The following is a 22,800-nucleotide window of genomic DNA, read 5'->3' as shown; positions in this document are numbered from 1 at the left end:
TTCTGATCATTTTCTGAATTTCAATTGCCCCATCTATAAAATGGAGACAACACATCTATTTTAGTGGTGTCTCAGTGTTATTGTCAGGCTCAAACAAGTCAATTTATGAAAAGGTGTTTAAAATATAAGGTCCTATTTTTATTAACACTAGATGAGTCTACCTTTTTCTCTAGTCTGCATGTTGCTTTAAGATGTGAATCTTATAAAAGACAAACTGGATGATCTAAACCTTAGTTGGCCCAGCTTTTATACCCATTTATTTATTGCAAGGCAGGTGACATGCCATAGAAGAGATCTAGGGTCATTGCATTTTATAAAGGTGAGAATTCACTGCAGAAGCAGCATAAATATTAAACAACCATAGAAGATATCTAGAAGGATCTATTTAATACTGGGCTGTGTCTCTGAAACATCCCAAGCATACTCTGAATAATGAATAGATGGTTTTGTAAAAAACATACTGACCCTGATAAAGCTCATTCATGGTTTTCAGAGCCTTTGGAGTTCCTGGGGATAAACGCAAACAATTCTAAGGAAGTATCCCTTTTTCACACAGAAAAAAGAAAATAATTCATGCAGTTTTCAATAAGTAATTCATCACTTTGTAAGTCAGAATATTTCTTTTTGTCCTGAGGGAAGGTTAATTGGGAGATGGTGTGAAGAAAAAGAAAAAGCAACAGTGACCAGTTGCCCTTATGCAGGGTACCACACATGAGTGTGAGTTCCTTGGGATGAGTTACCTTCTCAGGAAAGGTTTTTCACTGCTGGGAATGAGGATGACATTGAAGCTTAACAGAAAAGATCCATTTTCTTTTCTCTGATTAAAAATTCTTCCTCCTCACCCTCTACAAATAGGTATCAATTATATATTAATGCAAATGCCATTATTTGGTTATTGCTAAATTACAAGTAATAAGAAGTTTAACCAATGCAACATAGAAAGAAGGGATTCCAAGAGGATTTCCAAAAGGATTTCCTAAAAGCGACCAGAGTAACTGCAGAAAAGCTTTAACTTCAAGCAAGTGACAATTTAATTGTACGCTGTAGATGCGAGGAGATGAAGCTCTGTAAGAACTGTCAATAGCCATCCATTTTAAATCCCTGCGTTTTGACCATGAGGTATCATGGCATTATGCCAGTATTAAAGATAAGGCAAATTATCTAAACTAAGATGCAGTTCGAGTCCCACGGCTGCAAATTAAGTAGTGGAGTGTAAAGTGATGAAGTAATCATCCCTTTGAAGTTTAGAGAGAATGTGAATTCAGTGGAGGACTGTAGCTGGAGAAATGCAGTATAGTTGTCACCTAAGGGGCATTTAAGGATTCCCTTCCCTGGGCAAACACTGCCTCCCCACTCGGAGATCCTAATGTTCTACTGGACACATACCAGGAGTTCTGTACATGTATGTTCTCAGTCCCCTTTCAAATACTCTTTTGAAGTTTGCTTACTTATGACCTACACAATTCCAACCTCCCTTTTCCTGCTGTGTATTCAGAATCTCTGCTCCCAGTCTGAGTCTCAGAAGAGATCCCCCTCCACTGTTGATCACAAGGGAAGTGTTAGACTGGATCTCTGGCTATCCTTCTGTATGAAATGAAAACTTGATTTTGGTGTGTTAAAGATTGGTATGTGGTGGGTCCAAGCCTCTGGTTGGAATTATCGATCTCTCCTTCCTCACTATAATGCAGTTTCTTTATTTCTTCGAAGATTATAATATAGTTTATTACTGTAAAGGCTTTATTGAGGTATAATTGATGTGCAAAAAGTCACACATATTTAATATATACAATTTGATGAGTTTGGGCATATGCCTACACCACAGTCAGGGTAATAGACATACCCATCACCTCCAGAAAATGTCATGCATCCCCCCACCTCCCCTTTTTGGTGGTAAGAACACTTAACACGGTATCTGGTCTCTTTGTGTGCAATTAATTTTTTTAATAAACCTTTTTTCTTTGGGAATAAGTTCAGATTTATAGAAAAGTTGCAAAGATAGTTCAGACAGTGCCCACATCTTTCACTGTTTCTCTAATGTTAACATCTTACATGACCATCCATATTGCATTTATAAACACTAAGAAATTAACATAGGTGCATTTCTATTAATTAACTGTCATTTTCAGACTTTATTCAGATTTCACCAGTTTTTTCACTAACGTCTTCTTCTGTTCCACAATCAGAGGGATACCTTAGGTTGCATGATGCGTTTCCTCTGCTCAAAACTCAACAATGCCGCAGCATTACACTCAAAAGCCAACGTCCCACAGTGGACTACAGTGGACTACTCCATCATCTTCTCCTCCACTACCAATACCTTTTTGACCATTTCTCCAAACTCCTCTACTTCCCAACCCCTTGCTCCCTGTGCTGCATTTACAGCTGACCTTGTTGCTCTTTAAATATACTAAGTACACTCCTGCCTCAGGCCTTTGCATTGGTGCTTCCCTCTGCCTGTGGCACACTCTTCCTCAGAAACTTGTAGGACTAACTCTCTCATCCCTCAAATTAAACTATCTGGAATGCTTCTGCGTGGGAGATGTTTGTTCTCTCCCATTTATTTATCTATTTGATCACTTATTTATACCAGTGGGGACTTACACAAATGTATTCTATACCTAAGGTTATAATCCAGTACTACTGGATTTCTTTTGTTGCTCAAGTTTTTCCATTTTGGCCATTGGGAGCACTTTCAGTTAGCTCCTGTGTCCCTTAACATGTCCAATACCTTTGTTTTATAAGTGCTCTCTTACTTAGTTAATTTTATACCTAAGTACTTCATTTTTTTGTGTTATTATAAATGGTGTGTGTGTGTATATGTGTGTGTGTATTTCAAATTCCACTTGTTCCTTGCTGGTATATGGAGAAGGTATTGACTTTGCATATTAATGTTGATGTTGTATCCTGTGCCCTTCCTAAGCTTGCATATTAGTTCAGAAGTTTGTTGTAGGTTCTTTGGGCTTTTCTCAGTAGACACTCACCTCATCTGTAAATAAAGGCAGTTTTATTTCTTCCTTTCCAATCTGTATGACTTTTAGTTATTTCTCTTGCCTACAACTTCATGTCGTTTCTAAAATACAATTGATTCCCTTGGTTTAATGGTTACTTTCTTCTGTAAATTGAATTTTTTTTCTTTTTTCCCAATGAGAAATAATAGTTTACTTTAAATCATTTTAATATGGAGATGAATCTTTTTAAAAATATTTTTAAGCACAAATAAGATTGACTTCAAAATGAGTAACAAAATACACGTTGGGTCACAACTTTGGATCTGTATTGTGTATTTTCTGAAAAATACCTATGTATTTTTTTAAGGAAAAAATCAATGTATTTTATTTATTTAGGTATCATTAATATACAATTACATGAGCAACATTGTGGTTACTAGGTTTTCCCCCATTATCAATACCCCACCACATACCCCATTACAGTCACTGTCTATCAGCGTATTAAGATGCTAGAGTCACTATCTTCCCTGTGCTATATATAGGGTCTTCCCCATGCCTCCCCCATATTGTGTGCTAATCGTAATGCCCCCTTTTCCCCTTCTCCCTCCCTTCCCACCCATCCTCCCCAGTCCCTTTCCCTTTGGCAACTGTTAGTCCATTCTTGGGTTCTGTGCCTGCTGCTGTTTTGTTCCCTCAGTTTTTGCTTTCTTATGCTCCACAGATGAGTGAAATCATTTGGTACACGTCTTTCTCCGCCTGGCTTATTTCACTGAACATAATACCCTCTAGCTCCAACCATGTTGTTGCACATGGTAGGATTTGTTTTCTTCTTATGGCTGAATAATATTCCATTGTGTATATGTACCACATCTTCTTTATCCATTCATCTACTGATGGACACTTAGGTTGCTTCCTCTTCTTGGCTATTGTCAATAGTGCTGCGATAAACATAGGGGTGCATATGTCTTTTTGAATCTGAGAACTTGTATTCTTTGGGTATATTCCAAGGAGTGGGATTTGGGGTCAAATGGTATTTTTATTTTGAGATTTTTGGGGAACCTCCACACTGCTTTCCATAATGGTTAAACTAACTTACATTCCCACCAGCAGTGTAAGAGGGTTCCCCGTTCTCCACACCCTCGCCAGCATTTGTTGTTCCTAGTCTTTTCTATGTTGGCCATCCTAACTAGTGTGAGGTGATATCTCATCGTGATTTTAATTTGCATTTCCCTGATTATTAGCGATGGGGAGCATCTTTTCATGTGCCTGTTGGCCATCTGAATTTCTTCTTTGTACAAGTGTCTGTTCATATCCTCTGCCCATTTTTTAATACAGTTAGTTGCTTTTGGGGTGTTGAGACATGTGAGTGCTTTGTATATTTTGGATGTTAACCCCTTGCAGGTATGTCATTTGCAGATAAATTCTCCCATACCATAGGATGCCTTTTTGTTCTGCTGATGGTGCCCTTGGCTGTACAGAAGCTTTTTAGCATTATGTAGTCCCATTTATTCATTTTTTATTTTGTTTCCCTTGCCTGGGGAGATGCTTTCAGGAAAAAGTTGCTCATGTTTATATTCAAGAGATTTTTGCCTACGTTCTCTTCTATGAGATTTATGGTTTCATGACTTGCATTCAGGTCTTTGATCCATTTTGAGTTTACTTTTGTGTATGGGGTTAGACAATAATCCAGTTTCATTCTCTTGCTTGTAGCTGTCCAGTTTTGCCAACACCAACTGTTGAAGAGGCTGTCATTTCCCCATTGTATATCGATGGCTCCTTTATCGTATATTAATTGACCATATATCCCTGGGGTTACCTGGGCTCTCTAGTCTGTTTCACTGGTCTGTGGGTCTGTTCTTGTGCCAGTACCAACTTGTCTTGATTACTGTGGCTTTGTAGTAGAGCTTGAAGTCAGGGAGCATAATCGCACCTGCTTTATTCTCTTATGTATTTTCATGGAGGAACTGCGGCTAAAGTTTTCCCGCATGCATCACACTGATAAGGCTTTTCTCCAGTGTGGGTTTTCTTGTGCTGAGTAAGAGCACTTTTATGGAGAAAGGCCCTCCCACAGCTGCTGCACACGAAAGGCCTTTTTTCCACAGTGAATTTCCTGGTGCCGAGTCAGTGTACTCCTGCGGCCAAAAGCTTTCCCACATTCACTGCACTCATAAGGTTTGGCTCCGGTATGACTTGTCTGGTGCTGAACAAGGTTGTATTTTGTGCTAAATGATCTCCCATATTCAGCACACTCATTAGGCCTTAATCCCATGTGAGAGGCCTGCTGTATTCTGGGGCTGGAGTCAAAGCTAAAACATTCCCCATGGTTATTGGACTCAGAAGGTGTTGGTTTGCTGTGGGTTTTCTCATGTAACAAAAAGTCGGAGCTGTGGCTAAATAATTCCCCACATTCACTGCACTTACAAGACTTTTCTTCTGTGTGTACTTTCTGGTGCTGAACACATTCGTCCTTGTCGCTGAAAGCTTCCCCACACTGACTGCACTTGTAATCCCCTTGTGCAGTGTGAAAGGCCTCATCACACTCAGTGCTCCTGCGTGGCTTCTTACCATTGTGAGCGGCGCGGTGCGGGACAAGTCCAGAGCTGGCCAAGTCCTCCGCATCCTCCTGGCGAGTGCAGGCCTTCTTTGACATGTGGCTTTGGCCGCTCTTCACGGAGGAGGCCTGGCCCTTTTCCGTTCGAGATAATGTCTCTCCATTCTGCTGCCTCCGGCTCTGGACAAGGTTTTCAGTGACCCAGAAGGTTCTCCCACGTGACTTACGTGGGTATGGTTGCTGCTCAGGGCATGTTCCCTGCTGCCCGGTCAGATGGAAGATGTCCTTCGAGAGTGGGTCACATGGGTGGCTCTTTTGGAAGGAAGAACCCGCCTTGAGAGTTCTCACCTGTGACACTCTCACAGAAACACCTTGCTCAGAAGATGCATCTTTATCCTCCACTTTACGACAACCACCAGGGCGAGGGCTCTCCTGGATTATCTCTGCCACGGTTGGAGCTATGTCTACCATGCCAGGAGCTTGGTGGACTCTCGGTGGCTCAGCCCTGGGAATTAGGTGGTATCTGGAAACTGCAAGTCCCTGTGAGGCCACCAGTTCAAAGGTCTCCCGCATCACAGCATAGCATAGGTGTTGCTGAACAACATCAAGTAGCTCCCATTCCTCTGGGCAGAAGTATATATATATACATCTTCAAAAGTCACAATGTGCTGGTTGGGATCATTCTGAGCTCCTGCCTCTGCCATTATCATGCCACAGTTAACAAGGTCTTGTGAGATGCCGCCTGGAGAGAGGCCGGAAAACACCAGGCACGAGACCTCTGCAGCCCAGTCAGAAACCGCAAGTCTCCCTTACATGAAGTTGCAGAAGGACATCAAGGCTCCCACAAGACAGAAAGGCAGGTCTCAAGTTCGAAAAAGTTCTCTACTCCGAGTGGATGAGCCGGCAGAGAAACAGCTTCTATTGGCGCTCCCGTCACGGGCTTGGGCATGAACCAGAACCAAAATGACAGAGACAGGAAGTCACCCCTGGAGACCATTTACTCCCTTTCTTTACTGCCGGAGTCCAGCTCCCGCGGGGGGGTGTTGCCCAAAACAATGAGAAGGAGTCGGTGCACGGAGAGATAGGACACGGAGTCAGATGGAGGTGGTCTCTCGACAAAGTGCCAATGACAGCTTTATTTATACCATTTGCACCAAGATATGATTACTTCTTATTGTTCTGTTGATTAATTCTATTTCTTTCTAATCTATACATGCTTAGTCAAGTGTTAGGTGATCTTTTCTCTGTTTCTTGACCTAACATTTTCCTAGCACCATGTACTCTATCGTGTTTTACGTTTCTATGCACCGCAGTTTCTAAGTAGCGCATGTGACTGCAGGAGCGTGCAGTATGTAGCAGTGACTATGGAGTCTATCAGCTCAGGGTGAAATACAGGTCACCTACTGCCACAGTTAGCTAGGATTCTTTTCCACAAAAATATTCTAAAAGCTTTAATAAATTTATAATCAATCTAAAATCATAAACTCATATCTTCATTACGCACCCCTTCATAGGGCACAGAAGGCAGCAAAATAAATTTCCCTTTCTTATCTATACTTCTCTTTCTTCTGGGTGAATACTAAAATTTCTTTGATACATAATATGCAGGTTTCCATGGCTCTACTACTGTAGGGACTAAACAAGGTTTACTTGAACAATGCAAGGGCCTTCATATCATAGAAACTATTTCTGTTTTGATCACAAATCATGAACTATAAACACTCAGGTCAGATATGATTATTCATTTATAGGTAGATGCAAGATAAAGATAGAAAGCATAATTTAGTACTGTAAGAAGGCAGGTGTAGATGCTCAGGTCTGTGCCTACAGACCAGGTATTGATCCAAGCTAGACGAGGGCAACGAAACATCCACGGGTGTAGACAATTTCTCTCAAAACTGGGGTGGGGGGGGTGAGGTTCTGAGCCTCACCTCTGTTGGCCCCCATTTTCTCACCTGATGGCCCCCCCTGCGACTGTGCCTGTCTTAGGTTGTTCCTCCCGTGAGGAATCTTACCCGTCTCTGGCTAAACAGCCATCCTCCGGGGCCATACAGGGAGACGTAAAGCTGGGAAGTGAGAGAGAAGCAATATTCTTTGAAAAGGTTAGCTTTTTACTTCTTTGCAGATTTATGCCCTGTGGCTTCCAGGCCCAGCACTCGTCTTGAGGTATCTTTACTACTTGGAAGAATTATGGTATTTGGTAATTTAAAGTATGAGGCACGAATTCTAGTAAAGGGCTGTAATTGAGAAGGAAGAAGAGAAGCTATAGAAGTAGCAAATAGAAGAAAACATGAGAAGATGGATTAAGTATCAGACAGGGTTATTCTATTCAATATTCCCACATAACTCTGTTTCTCTAATCTTTCTATAAGACTCTCCATCACTAGTTTCACTGGCATTGTAATAAAAAAGGGGGGCATTCCCACTTAGTGGAGATGGGGCAGTCAATGCTTGACTAGCTAACAGTAGGTTTCGGTATTTCATGCCAAGATCGCCATCTGGCCCCTGCGTGTTCCATTCTTTAGGAGCACTGGCCTGAAAAGCTTCTGGGAAACGTATGTTCTCAATTTTTCCATACTGCTTAGCAAAGGTTAGCTTCACCCTTGGCAAAAATGCAAGCAAAAGAAAGCCAACAGTATAATGGAGAATAACAAAATCAAGGTGGGTGATAGGGGGAGGCAGCTGCAAAGGTCCTTGCTTTGTGGGGGTCTTCCTCCAGCCTGAACTTCGCTACACAGCTTGAATATCATGGCTCCGCTCCCGCCGCTTTACAGTGTTCCTCCAAAATTCAGCTTTCTCCTCAGAGGTAACTACAATAAAAACAAATACGGTGTGTATTATTTTAAAGATCATTTTAAGCTTTTTAATACATAGATGTGCTATAAAAGTATACTGATTTTTTAAACATGATGAGTAGTGATGCATATACTGTTCTTCCACTTGCCTTTGTCACATAATAAAATGAATGCAACACCATTCCAAGACAACACATATAAATCCACCTCATTATTTTAACTACTCTGTAGGATTTTAAAGTAAGTATTTTCTATAATTAACTTAGCTATTCTCTTCCTGATGGACACATAAGTAGTTCCCTTCAGTTTCTCTGGTTAAGAACTGAAGTCAACATATTTGAACATCATTTTGGTCAAATGTGCACAGAAAAGACATAGCAAACAGAAATTGGGATAAAGTGGCGAGGGTTTAAAAATGTAAATTTTTATAAATATCATCCCACATCATCAACACAAAACATCATCCCACAAATCTACCAATTCGTATTCTTACAAATTAATGTATGTAAAAACCCTATACTCTCACATTTTGTTTTTTCAATCCTTTAACTTTTGGCCAAACTTACATATTAAAAAATCAAGTATCACAGTTATATTAATTTGTACTTCCCTGTTATCTATATAGGTTGAGCAGAAAATTAACTTAATCTCTTGCCCATATAAAGTTGGATTTCTGCAGTGATGCTCTGAGTCACAGGGCTCCTCTGAACAAGCTTTAAAATTCTCATGTCCACATCACATTTTCATCTTACACTGAGAAACAAAGATTTGGTTAGAATTGAGTGATCTAAAGGTGCAGGTCTCCTGGATGAAAAAAGGCAAACCATCTCGGACATTACACACCCTACCTTAGAATCTCCTCTATGTATTGTCAGGCAGAGTATGGCTGGCTCCTCTGCATTACCTGGTGATGGTATATGTTATTAATGGATTCTGGTAGAGCAACATCTCTTGAGGACCCTGGGGGCCCAGTGTACCCTTGCCAAAATACCTGGGCTGGGAGCTCTCATTATGTCTCTTGGAGAGGGCTATTTCTTACCTTGTATCCTTGTATACAGTGGACCCCCTCCACTGAGGTTGGGGCTATGTGAACGGGTGGGGTTAGTGAATGATGACAGATAGTCGAGACAGGCCAGGAGTAACAAGAGTAGTGGAAGGGGCTATGTAGTGCAAGGAGAGGGAAATTGGAAGGGGGATGCCTTATGGGCTCATTAACTCAGTGACATGCTTTGAAAAGCAATCCACATGGTGCCCCTAACTCAGAATGCTTTCTCATGCTTCCAGAATTTTTGACACACCAGAGGTTTGCAGGACTACGTCTGCTGGCCCGTGTTGCCAGCAGGTATTGCCTGAGGTAAGGGATTGGGCCAAGGAGCAGACACTTGCAGAGCGTATGGTGAGCTGACGGAGATGGCCCACTTCCTTGTAAAACTGACAGGGGATGATGGAGATGTGTGGGATTCTGTGAGGGAAGCATGATGCCCTGTCCTGCTACCAGCATTTCCACCTCCAAGATGAGGGTGTTGGGGCCTGGGAAGGACACAGTTATGATCACATTCTCAGCGACAGTTTCCCATGGGGATTCTCAAGTTGGGTAAGCATTGTAATAATTGAGGTTTCTTCCACGGAGGCAGAAGACTCTACCAGGGATTATTTTGAAACAGTGAATGTTACCTCTCGTACTTTGATGTATTCATTCATTTATCCAGCAAGCATGCACTGAATAAATGCTGAGGGCAAACACTAAACAGAACAAAAGGAAAGGGTGAGGTTTGACTTGACTCAGGCTATGGAAGTGAGGATGGCGAGGAGGGGACAGGTTGGATTCTTAGGAAGTTAGGGATTATGTGAAAGGGTGGGGGACAGCCTATGGTGATTCTGAGCTCTGAAGATGGGCTGACTACACAGAAGCTGCTCCTCTTAGCTGAGATTGAGGACAAAGGAAGAAGAGTTGGCGATTTTAAATTAGAGGCAGAGATTAGGAAGGGTGTGGTGGATAAGGTCAGTATGGACCATGTAGATGATCAGGTTCTACTGGCTGTCCAAGTGGAGGTGTCCAGTAAGGAGTAGAATACACAGGTCAGACTATCAGGAGAGGGAACCAGGCTGCAGATTTAGGTTTGGCTGCATCGGGAGAGGTCATGTGAGGCCGTAGGTGTAGGTAAAATCAAGCGTGTGCACATAGCAGCCTCCATAGTGTGTCTCCTCTGCAAACACTATTGGAAACCAAGATTACACAAACCTTAATAAGTCCAGGGAAGAGTTCAGAGGGAGAAAGCACTCAACCAGAAATTCACCAATCAGAGGAAGTTTTCCTGTGTTGCCTTAATCTCTCTGTTTTAATCATATATCTGTACCTTTGCCTAGGCATTGCCTATGCCTGTAAATTTGCGGCTTATAGCATATGTTAAGTTATACATCATCATTTTTCAGCCTCAAATATGCTATCTCAGGTCCCCTTTAGGACTCTACTCTTGGTAGCCTTTGTTCAAGGCTGAGCTCACAACCATAGTTCATAGACACTCGTCCACTCTAACTAACTTGTCTGTTCTAGGCAGCTGACAGCCCTGCAGTAATTCAAGTTTCTCATGACATACAGAGCAAGGGGCTGGAAGCAATCCTGAGCCCAGGTCCCTGGAGACTGGAACTTCATGACACATCCTTTATCTAACTAGGGGACAGTGATTGTCAAAATTTTAGGCATAAGACTACTTATTCCAACTGAAAATTTCCCCAGTCCAGGAACATAAGGAAGGCCCAGCAGTCTGGGTAAAGTGGGGACTGCAGGCCCAGAGTCCTGTCCACTCAGCCCCTTCCTCCCCCTTGGTCCATGGGCTCTTGGCAGGCACAGAACTCTAGGGTGCCCTCTGAGCACTGCTGAGAACGCTGGGTGCTACAGGACCCTGCCTCAGGCATGGACTTCATCTAGCAGTGCCAGCCATCCTGAACACACAGGACATGTCTCCCATGTGATTTTGTCCTGCATTCTATATTGACTTTGTCAGCACAACCTAAATGTCCTGTATTCAGCTTTGTTCAGTAAGTTACAAACATTCAGCAGTTGGAGCTAGTTTTCAATCACAGCAATTAGCGATTAAATCACTTACAGCAACACTAGCTGAAAACCATATCTCCACAAATAAAGATCTGGTGTCTCCAGAGGTCTGGCTGAGGGAAGATCAAAAGGGGGAGAATTAGAATTAAATTAAGGAAATATTAAAGAGAGGAAATGCCTGTTTTTTGGACACAGTCCCAAGTCTTGAACAAGTAACCACCATCAATCACATGTAACTTCCAATCAGCATGAGACTGTCAATGACTGCCTCTCTCCAGTAATTAAACTTCTGAAAATCAGCAAGTCAACGATAGCTCCAGGCTTCTGAAAATCAGCCGATCAGTGATACCTTCCTCCCTCCCTCCACACACACCTGTGCTGAAAGTCAGCCAATCAGCGACAGCTCACATTTCTAGAAAGCATCCAATCAACAAGTTCTGTCCCGGGGCCATACTTGTGAAAGGCAGCGGGTCCATAGCAACCTTACTCTAGTGACCACAGGAACGCAGCTAAAGGCCGGCAGTCCCCAAACACTCCCACTTCTGACTGTCCAATCCCCAAGCTGACCAAAACCGTATAGCCAGCTCTGGCTTTGTTCAGGAAGACTGTACCTTGCAAGGACAGTTCTCCCTTTCAGCAAACGGGAAGTTCACCTTTTGGCATCAAATATTCTTAATTCTCAAGTTCACAACTTTCAACCATTCAGTCTCTGTTTCCAGACTTGCTTGGATTTGCGAATGACAGGCACGCTAACTGATGTGGCCATGAGAGTTTCAAATTCAGTCTTTTCAATTCTCGCAGTGGTCGCTTTCATCTATTTTCATTTGCATATATTTGAACTTCCGGAATGCCCAACATAAGCATAAATGTTGGGATGAATCTTATGAACAGTGGACTTTTATTAAATGAGGATCAATCCCTTTAAAAGCTTTTTGTGCAGTACGCAGTTGTTCATTCCACATAGAAAAGGGTGGAAAGTCAGATATCAACCACTATACGTTAACAGGAGGACATGAGAGACGATTTCCTTAACTAATACCAATGACAAAAAAATACATTTTTCTTGAGAGATTCAGATTAAGAAGACAAAATAATCACAGCAGAAGTTATATCATCACAAGTTGGAAGCAAATTTTCAAGTTCTGGGACCAAATCTACTGCACTAATAAAAATACAATAGCTCCATTTACCACTACAGAGATTATCAAAGATCTAAATGCCTCCGTTTTTTATGTCATGACCACAGACGCATGTAATGACAAAACAGAATACGTTTTTACTTTAAAGCCTTGTGAAATAGTTTTCTCCTGAAAAAAGGGCTTTTTAATAGGGCTACTATGAGCAAAGTCCTTTTCAGATGAAACTTCAGACACAACAGCAAATGTTTCCAGAGACTTCCTTTTTTGTTTTTATTTAGGAGTTCATGAATTAAAGAAGTTAAAGGTGACAGAAAGTACACGATTCTGTGGTAGACTGATGCACTGCCCATATTCTGAGTAACGCAACTCAAACAGTATCTGATGTCCTTCCTGTTGAAATAGAAGTAAAAGTCGTAAAACGATTCTTGTGCCGCATTTATAGTCTTTGAACTCTGTTATTAAGGGATTTGGGTGATTTTGTTAGCATTTAGAATTCTTCAATTCTCATTCAAAAATTCATTGGCTCTTCTTAACAAATACAGTTGAAAGACTCTTCAGTTTGTTTGAGGCACTGATAAAATATTTCACTTCTGAAGGACAGGCCCCCAAAATTCTTGTTGACTTTTTAAATAAGCTACTGAGCAAAGTCTGCTTCTTATTCATAGTTTTCACTATTTCTCTAGCAATAGGCTCATGTGCATTGAAAGAAGAGCAAACAGTATTATTAAAGAACTCCATTGATTAAAGGAATTTGTTGAACTTGTTAGAGAAAGAATTGATGGAAAATGTTCCCCTTTATGTGTCAAGGTTGTTTTTTAAATGAACAGCATTGCTTATGAACAAGAAGAAAATTTCTGACTTGAAGTGGATAATTAGTATGGGATTCATCAAGACTATCATTTGGAAGGGATTTCATCACTTGAAGGGTTTGATTTAGTCATATGGATATTACTGAATATTCTTTCAGCATGGCAAGAGAAGGAGAGGATAACAATTGATGAGGCTGCTCCTTTCTTGTCAATGGACATTTAAAAAAAATGTTTAGAGATGCAACACAATCCTGAACCACGAAAATGTGAACTATGCCATGAAAGATGGCATTCCATGAGTCAACAAAGCACATTTGAAGAGTGGTTCCCAGAATTGTGAACTATGCTGGTACATATTCAGTATATCAGCCCATATAGCTAATGTTGAATATATGTTCTCATTAATGAATTTTCAAAGGACAAAATAATGAAATAGGTTGAAAGTGCCCACTGTAAAAGCTATGCTGCTACAGTGTAAATGGAAGACTGAAACTGCAAGGAATTGTATAAGCAAATTCTGCAAAACAGGAAATTGTTACGGAGAGGTAAACCAGCAGGGGAATACAACTAAAGAAAGAGGTATACAATTTAGATATTTATAATTTAATTCAGATAAATAACAAGTAATGCTTTATTATAAGTATATCCCATGAAATATTTTTTTTTCTTTTTATTTCAATGTGGATATGCATAGAAAATGTTATGGGCTGAATTGTGTTTCCTCAAAACTCCTATGTTGACATCCTAAGCCCCAGTACCTCAGAATGTGACTGTATCTGGAGATAAGTAAGGTCTTTAAAGCGACAAGTTAAAATGAGATCATCGGAGTGGGCCTTCATTTAGTATAACTGGGTCCTTATAAGAAGAAGAGATTAGGACACCCATTCACAGAGGGAAGACCATGTGAAGACACAGGGAGAAGAGGGTGGCCAACTACAGGCCGAAGAGAGAGGCCTCAGAAGAAACCAGCCCTTGCCAATACCTAGATCTTGGACTTCTAGCCTCTAAAATGGTAAGAAAATAAGTTTGTGTTTAAGCCATCCAGTCGGTGGCGCTTCGTTATGGTAGCACTAGCAGACTAGCAAAATTAAAATAATTCAAATTTAGCTAGGTGCCTTATAGTTTTATTTGCTAAATCTGTCAGTCCTAAGGAAGAACCAGAGGTAAGGCTGCCTGTACTGTACCTACCCTCAGGAACCACAAGGGGGCACTGCTCCGGATGATGAGCTAAAGTGGCTTCGAGTGCTCTCAGATGATCAAGAACAAAAGCTTCTACTCTTTCCCAGAGGACAGGGCAAAGGAGCACTTCCCATCTCAGTTTCATGTTAGCAGACCCTGGCACAGAAACTGAGGAGAAAAGGACGAGAAAGCTAACTTATGGGTCAATCTCCATCACGAACACAGATGCAAAAATCCCAGACATGATAATAGTTCACTTCATCCGCAGTATGTAAAAAGAATGATACACTTTCAGCAAAGTAAGTTATCATTAGAAAATCAGTTAATGTAAATTTTTCCTTTATTGTATGAAAGAAAATTCATATAATCAAATGAAAAACAGCATTTGATAAATCTGAACATGCATGCAGGTTTTTTTAAAGGGGAAAAATCCTCTATGCAGCCTAGTAAAAGAAAGACCATCTTTAACCTGCTAAAGATTACCAGTCATTGGTGAGATACTGGAAGATTTTCATTTGAGACAATGATGTTCTACATGGCTATTCAACATTGTATTGCAGATCCTCACCTCCACACAAAGGCAGACAGTACAAACAAAATACGTTGGAACTGTACAGGATGGAACAAAATTGTCATTATTTATAAATGATATGATTGTGAATAATGTTTGTGAAATAATAAGGTTTTCTGGATAGTGCTTCCTTATAATGAAATCAATTGTATTTCTGTCTATCAGGAAAAAAAGCTGAAATAAAATTAAGACTATCTGCAAAAGGATTAAGGGTGTCAAGTACCTTGGAATGCACCTAAAACAACATGCATGTGACCTTTACAAAGATATTTTGTAGCCTTAATGAAGGAAATTTTAAAAGACCTAAACAAATGGGAAGATATGCTTTGTCATGAATTGAAAAGCACAGTAACAATATTGTTATGTGGTCTCCATCTTGGATTTATTATGTATTTTAACCCTCACAATATCGTATCAGATAGGTTAGGTGTTACTGCCTCAAGTTTAAAGATAAAGAAACTGTGGGTCTGTAAATCCAAGTAATTTGTTCAAGGTCATGCAGTAAGTGGCAAGGGCAGAACTTGAATATATACTTCTCTGTCTCTAAAGTCCCTGGTTTTTCAACAATACCACTGCAGTAGACACTGTTAGTGCCTGGCCTAGATACCCTCAGATACCTTCCCGCCAGCTTTGTGCGTCCCTTTCCAAGCTTCTGCATGCTTTATGCTGAGGAGTCACGCATTTAACCCCCAGAGGATTACCTTTGGCATTAGAGTCTGTTTGCTCACACTCACTCAGAAAAACCTCTAGTAATTTTCTATCCCTCCCATCCCTTCCAAATCTGCAGACAATCCATGGCCTCCTTTCCAGTACAGAGAACTGGAAGTGCACAGGAATTTTACATCTAATGCCAGAGTGGTCAGCCAATGACAGAACAGTTTCTTTGCCTCAAGGCCAAAACACTTTTGAGGTGTACTTTATGTTCCAGAGCTCCCTGTAGGATTAGGCTGAGTCTGACACTTCACCTGAAATTACACACTTCCTCGGCTTTTTCCCCTTTTCTTGCCTCCTTCACCCCCTTAATAGTCTCTCCTGGGAACAAATCCTTAATAAAACACATGCATCTCGAAACCTTGTTTCATCTGGGAGAACATCACATCTTACACCTGCATTGTGAGAAGTGTTTACTTCAATTCTCAATCTAGGTAGTAACCCCCAAATCGAGTAAATATATGCTTATTACGTGAGCTTTGTAAAATATCTTATGGATGTGGAATCGAAAGTAGTAATGGTAAATGATTATTCAATTAGAATAATGTTCAGGTAATTCTTTTAGTGATCTTCGCCAAGTAATTTTACCTCCCTGGCTTTCTTGTCCTTTGACAAACGGGTGTATTGGATCAGATATTCTCTAAGCAGAGGATCTTACAAGGAGGCGATTTCGGGAGAAATCTGGAGATGTTCTGGGTTGTGACACGTGAGGAGGAGTGCGGCTGGTGGTTCTAGTGGGAGAAGCCAGGGATGCTGCCAACCCACCTACCAACGCCCTGGACAGCCCCCTACGAAAAACTATCTGGCCCCAAATATCAAGAGTGCTGAGATGGAGAAACTTTGACCTAAGGTCTTATCTATCTCTAAAATTCAGTGAACTAATAATCCTATGTTAGTCTACAGTCCATCAGTCTATCATTTTGATGTAATGAATGTATTTTAATTCCAGGAGAAACCAGTCTCAACTCAGTCAGATAGTTTGGTACTAACCAATTATTTACTGGTCATTTTATCAGCAATTGATGGTCAGTTAAGGTAAACAACTTCCGAATGGACGCACAGCCTTTGTAAACTAACATTCAGTGACCTGTTTGCTGCTCTAGAAGATGCTATTTTAAAATGCTGGACAGAGGATAGAGTTTGCCTAGTGAAAGCAAATACGATGGTAACTTCTTTTACGTACAGTGGCATGGGGAAATGGAACTAAGCATGTAACGTGCCATTTTATGACACACAATAATTGTAGACATCTTAGTTAAAAAGCTATGTGAGCAGTACGCGCTTTTGACTTTATCTTAATCTCAGTAACCACGAAAAACTAATTTAATACTCTTAATTTACTGTTCTTAATAGAGGTTTCCAATGACAGTTCCCATGTTATAATTTTATAGAACAGTAAACACATTAACAGTAGCTGTGATTATAAGTTCACTTGTTTTATTTACCAAAAACATTCCTATTTCACTTTTTTTACTTAACATATATCATGGCCATTGTGAATTGCATGTGCTTAATGGGCCATTAAAACACCTTAAATTAAATGAAGTAATGCTACACTATCTACTTCTGTATTTTATCCATTTTAAAGCTTGATTGCTTTATAATGAAGCATAATGCAGAGCCAAATATGGGAGCAAATGAAGAAGAAAGTATTAAAATCCCATGGTGGAATTAATTCCACATATTGCATAAGGAATCTTTTTGTATGAAACCCATATCTTATAAGAAAGAGAGACACATATGGAAAGACAAACTATTTTGGATTAATAACAAAACGCATGTGGGTGAACAAAGAAAAATGACATAAAAGCTGGATTCCAAAGGTAGAGACTTGGTTCTGCAGGCTGGCTGTACTCTTGTTTCCAGGTTCAGAAAAAGAATGTAAATAAGATAAAATAAGCCTAGAGGGCTGTAAAACAATTCCATAGTAAGTTGGATTAGGTTAAGGAACTGCTTCATCCAAATACAGCATAGCGATGATATAACAAGCTCTCAAGAGACAAATGGAAAATCCCTCACTAGTCCTGAGTTCAATATTGGAGCATTTAAGCCTTTGGAGGTCAAGACTAGGATATCATGTATTGTGTGTCTTTCTCAATCTGCTACTTGATATTTTATCATCATAGTTCTTTATAATCAGCAGGATTTTGTGAGCTGCACCTTGAAGATCAGGAATTGGAAATGCAGAGACAAGTTCTTTCAAGACAGACAGATAAAATACAGCTGTTCTATGGTCTGAATGTCTGTGTTCCCTCTAATTCACATGTTGAGATCCTAATGCCTGATGGGCTGGTATTAGGAGTTGGGCTTTGGAGAGGTAATTAGGCCATGAGGGTGGAGCCCTTAGAAATGGGATTAGTGCATTACAGAAGAGACCCCACAGAGGTCCCTGGTCCCTTGCACCATGTAAGGACACAATCAGAAGTCTGCAGTTGGGAAGAAGGTCCTACCCAGCTGTGCTGGCCCCTTTACCTTGGACTTCCCAGCCTTCAGAACTGTGAAAAATAAATTTCTGCTATTTATAAGCTACCCAGTTTGTGGTATTTTGTTGTAGCAGCCCAAACAGACTGAAACAAGCAGTATTCAAACTATTTTTTTCTTGTATTTCCCATGACCCATGGGACAAATAGTCTACAAATTACTACGAGCAAAACCTAGCACACTGATTATGTATCTCAATACCTTTACTACTAAAGATAATTTTTTAATGAAAATACTTGCAAGTGTTTTAATTAAGTGGTTAGTTAGCTATTTAAATTTTTTAATATAAGATAAAAATGCAGGTCTATTTATAGAGTGTACATAAAGTCTGGAGGTATAGAAAATATATAGGGTATGATCAAGGACATCTTCACTCTGTATAATAATAAAATAACGCTATCCAGACTTTATGCACACTGATATGGAACAGTCTCTAAGATGTGTTAGTAATTGGGGGTGGGGGAAGTAAACTGCAAAACAATGTGTGCTACTATGTTACGTAACAGATGCACATTTATATCCACAAAGAATGAACTCATATATGGTGGTAGGGTAGGTAAGAGGGGACTGAAGAGAAGTCAAGAGATAATTTTATTTCAACGGTATGTTTGAAATTTTTACAATGTGGAAACAGTGATAGAGCACCACGTCCGTATTTTAACTCTGAGCAGTAACAAGTCACCTGCAAACACTCCACATCTGACCCTCGTGCTCTAGTCACTGTGCGTACAAGGGTGGACTGCTCTCACGTGAAGGGTCCTGGGCTAACTGTCTGAGATCTAGGTTCTAATCCTGCCTCTGACACAAACCGCCTGAGTGATCCTGAGCTAATCACCATTTTCCTAAACTCTGGGCTCCCCAACCACAAAATGACACTTTCTAAGGTCTTGTCCTGCTTAACCGACCAAAAGTCACGTAAAAACATGCACCAACCCAGTGGACCTGTGCTGGCTCTTAAAATTCTCCACTTCATGGTTGTGTCATAATATTCTTTTGAGAAAGTGAAAATCAGGTCCTGGTAAAAGAGTGTTTCCAATGCGGCATGGACAAGGTCATATAAACACTGTTTATACACGAGGCCACACACCACAGCTGGAAATAGGACTAATTATGCCTCTTTCTGAGTGATTTTTTGCTTTCCTATCAGTGCTGTCCCCAGGCCAGCGTTATCTCTCGGGAAAGAAGATTACTGAGAATCTAATTGCTAAACTGCTCCTTCTTGACAAGATGCAATCCAAGACAGGATTCCATAATCTCCCTTGGGAAAATCAAGCACAAACCCATACTTATAAACACTTCCTCTTAAATCTGCATTCCTGGATGCTCCAAGGTTCCATGTGGGGTCTGCTCTCCTTTGCTGCAGTCTAGTAAATAAGCCCAGTTTTGGCAGCAGGCGGGTTTCCTGGCCCTTTGACTACTGAGCTCTGACTCTTCCTTTTGACCATCAAAAATATCATTCATGCAGCATCAACTGCATCTTCTGTCAAAAGATACTCCCGTTAGTCACGAGAGCACCCTTACTTTGAAATGCTATTGAAATAAAACACACAAGCAAAAGCGAGAGGGGTTAACCTACATCCTTGAATATAGTCTCGCTTATGTTCTCAAATTATCATCCCATTCCTCATGCCTACATCCCTTTATCGAGTATCTAGGCCTTTCTTTCTTTCACTGATAACTTTACCATTTACATGAACTGTAGTAAATTACATTCAGAAATGTCCCTCACGTCCTTTAAGACATTCATATTAGTTATACATTGCTGTATAAAAAAACTACCTCAAAATAGAGTGACTTAAAGTAACAAGCGTTTGTTCTCTCACAGTGTCTGTGGGTCAGGAATTTGAGAGGGGCTTAGCTGGGGAGTCCTGGCTGGCTGCAGGTCTCTCACAGGATCCTGACTCTTACCTGTAATCTCATAGAGACCTAAATAAATGAGACAATGTAAATTAGTTCCTTGGAAATCTTTTTCCCTACTAACAGGTGTACCACTGAATAACTGTAATGCAATCAGAGACATTTTAGTATGCATTTTTCCCTAAATATATAGTGTCATGTGAGAGCCTCATAACAACCCATTTTTCAGATGAGTTAGATGAGGCTGAGAGAATTTAAGTGTCTCCCACTGTATTGTATAGTTATGAGGAGGCAGAATCAGGGTATGGAGACAATTGTATGGAATATCCCAAAAAGTGCTTTCTGTGTGAGACCAGAGCTTCTAGAGAAAATAATCTTTAAAAATAAAGAAGGAGAGAAAGAAATAGGAATATTTGTTCATTGGGTCTCTACTGGATCACACTGAATCAAGGCCATTCTTTTGTTTAATCAAGCCTGTTTAGAACTGCTAGTCCAGAAATCTCTCCACATCAGTTAAAATTACACCCACGAGAATTTCCAAATAAGCAGTAATCTCATGTCACCGGAAATGTCCAAATCCCATCCAGCCATGTGTGAGCATTGGGGTCCAAAAGGGAAGTCATTATATTTTCTCTTGACATTGTTTGCATCACCTTTCTATCTTCTTTTTCTCCTGACTACTTTTCCATTTCTCCTCCTTCTGTGCAACAAAGATCAAATGATGTTATTTATACTTGTTTATAAAATGACTACAGTGAGAAGTTTCAGTCCAATACTTTATTCTCAACATTAGCATGTTAAGGCATTTATTTCTAACTGTGCCTATTCAGAAGAGAGCAAGAAGTAAAGGACTTAGACAAAGGACGTCAAGTAGGACCTAAGACTTTCAATATTTATTGTCAAAAATAAGATAAAATGTTCAGGACTGGAATGCATAGATATCAGAGAAAGAAGCAGCACTGGAAATACAGTTCATGCAAAACCATACGAAGCAGGGTTACTTGTGTGACTCATACGCAGGTTTAAATACGTGTCGACATAGCACATTTTCTTTGACCACAGCATTGTCACTGTGGTAGAAATAATTCAAGATTTGGAGTCAGAAATAAATGATATCAGGTTCTAGTTTTACCATTACTGATTATGTAACTTTGGACAACATGTGACTCGGATTGTTTATCTATAAAATGGGAGTAATAATGGCGTCTATTTTTCCTGCTTGTGGCAAAGGTTACAACTAATGTAGACAATGTGCCTAATACACGGTAAAAACTCAGGAAGCGGGCTTTCATCAGTCTCACTTTACATTTATTTTTTTGCTTATGGAAAAATATGTGCCATTTCAGGAGGGACAGAAAGGGAAATGTCCCCTCACCCCTTCTCAGCTGCTCAGTTCTCAGATCTACAGTACTGGAACCTCCATTCTGAAGGTCAGTTGACCCATTCTGAGGTCAATTTACCTACACCCAGGAAGTTCCGAAGCCCAAAGCTGGGTTGAGGATCATGTCTCCTTTCTTCAGTACCAAGGAATAACTAGTTCCTCAAGTTTCCAGACGTCAAATTGGCTTACTTACCTCACTTAACATTTCTGGTTAACAGAACCCTGACTTTAGATTTTTATTTCCTCAAATGTAAGCAAGACTTTCAAAATGAGTCCCCATTTAAAAATACTATCGTATTGACTTTAGCAAGCTTGAGAAAATGGATATATGTGGGTTTGTGCTTCCAACCCTTGCTGAATATAAAGTTGGTAGACAAGAAAATCCTTTTAAACTTTACAGATATAAGCTTCTATTTGCTCAAAGCTAGAAAATACCCCATAAGAATATATAACTATGTGGATACCACATTTCTCTCTTAAATCAAGTATAAAAATCAAATGAGTATTCATATTTGAACTGACTGTTTATAGTTCATAATGTATGAGCAAAACCGAAAGTTTCTGTGATGACTGCCCTTGTACTGTTCACCATGTAACTTATTCACTATGTAAGAATTTGTTCTCCATGTAAGAACTTGTTTGTTATGCTCCAGAAGATTGGAGACTGACGAATATTAGGCTTGGGGTGGATTAATGATTGTGCATTGAGCATTGACTCCCCTATACAGAATTTTATTGTTGATAACAACCATTTGATCAATAAATATGAGAGATGCCCTCACAACAACAACAACAACAACAACAACAAAAGTACACACTTCCAATTGTAAAATAAATAAGTAACCGGGATGTAATGTATGGCATAAGGAATATAGTCAAAATATTCTAACAACTTGGTATGGTGATAGCTGGTACCTAGAATTATCATGTATATAAATGTTGAATCACTGTGTTGTACACCTGAAACTAATGTAATGTAATACTGTGTGTCAACTACCCTTCAATAAAAAATAATTATCTACAAAAAAAAAAAGAATATATAATCAGTTTTTGAAATTTTTTTGTATAAACAGCTGCCAAAAATATATGATATGTTGATAGATCTTTATAGACTAATATTTATATTACTTGGATGTGTTCAATCACAAACTGAAGGAAATGGAAAGATAAACATCCCACTGCCTTCAAAACTCATAAAAGACTGATTATTGCAAGTCAATAGAGACTAGTTTATTTTAGCAGTAGGAAACTGTAAAATCTGGCCTGTTTGAAGATACAAAATTTGAGAAACTTTAAAGGAATTTGCCCTCTCCCAATTGTCAG

The 22,800-nt window shown here is 39.9% G+C and overlaps 1 protein-coding gene across 15 annotated transcripts in view; it reads right to left on the bottom strand.

Annotated features, from left to right (window-relative positions):
* Positions 1 to 363: 363 nt before the first annotated feature.
* LOC118929490 (zinc finger protein 772-like) overlaps positions 364 to 22,800 on the bottom strand; it is a 93,728-nt gene continuing 71,291 nt past the window's right edge. For 5 of the 15 annotated variants that reach the window (XM_057495562.1, XM_057495561.1, XM_057495567.1 and 2 more), the window contains 2 exons: positions 11,402 to 11,462; positions 364 to 8,309 (listed from right to left, as the gene is read on the bottom strand). In XM_057495562.1, the coding sequence (XP_057351545.1) occupies positions 4,996 to 6,072 (1,077 nt within the window). In that variant the 5' untranslated portion in view covers positions 6,073 to 8,309; positions 11,402 to 11,462 and the 3' untranslated portion in view covers positions 364 to 4,995. Of the gene's footprint in view, positions 8,310 to 8,789; positions 9,048 to 11,401; positions 11,463 to 14,485; positions 14,680 to 20,749; positions 20,797 to 22,800 lie in introns of those variants that run through there. The other 10 variants (XM_057495566.1, XM_057495564.1, XM_057495563.1 and 7 more) reach the window with 5 other exon arrangements.

This window comes from Manis pentadactyla, chromosome X, assembly GCF_030020395.1.
Source record: "Manis pentadactyla isolate mManPen7 chromosome X, mManPen7.hap1, whole genome shotgun sequence".
In the NCBI taxonomy this organism is placed as follows: domain Eukaryota; kingdom Metazoa; phylum Chordata; class Mammalia; order Pholidota; family Manidae; genus Manis; species Manis pentadactyla.
Note: the sequence above shows the minus strand (reverse complement) of the source record. Positions and strands in the feature narration are given on the sequence as shown.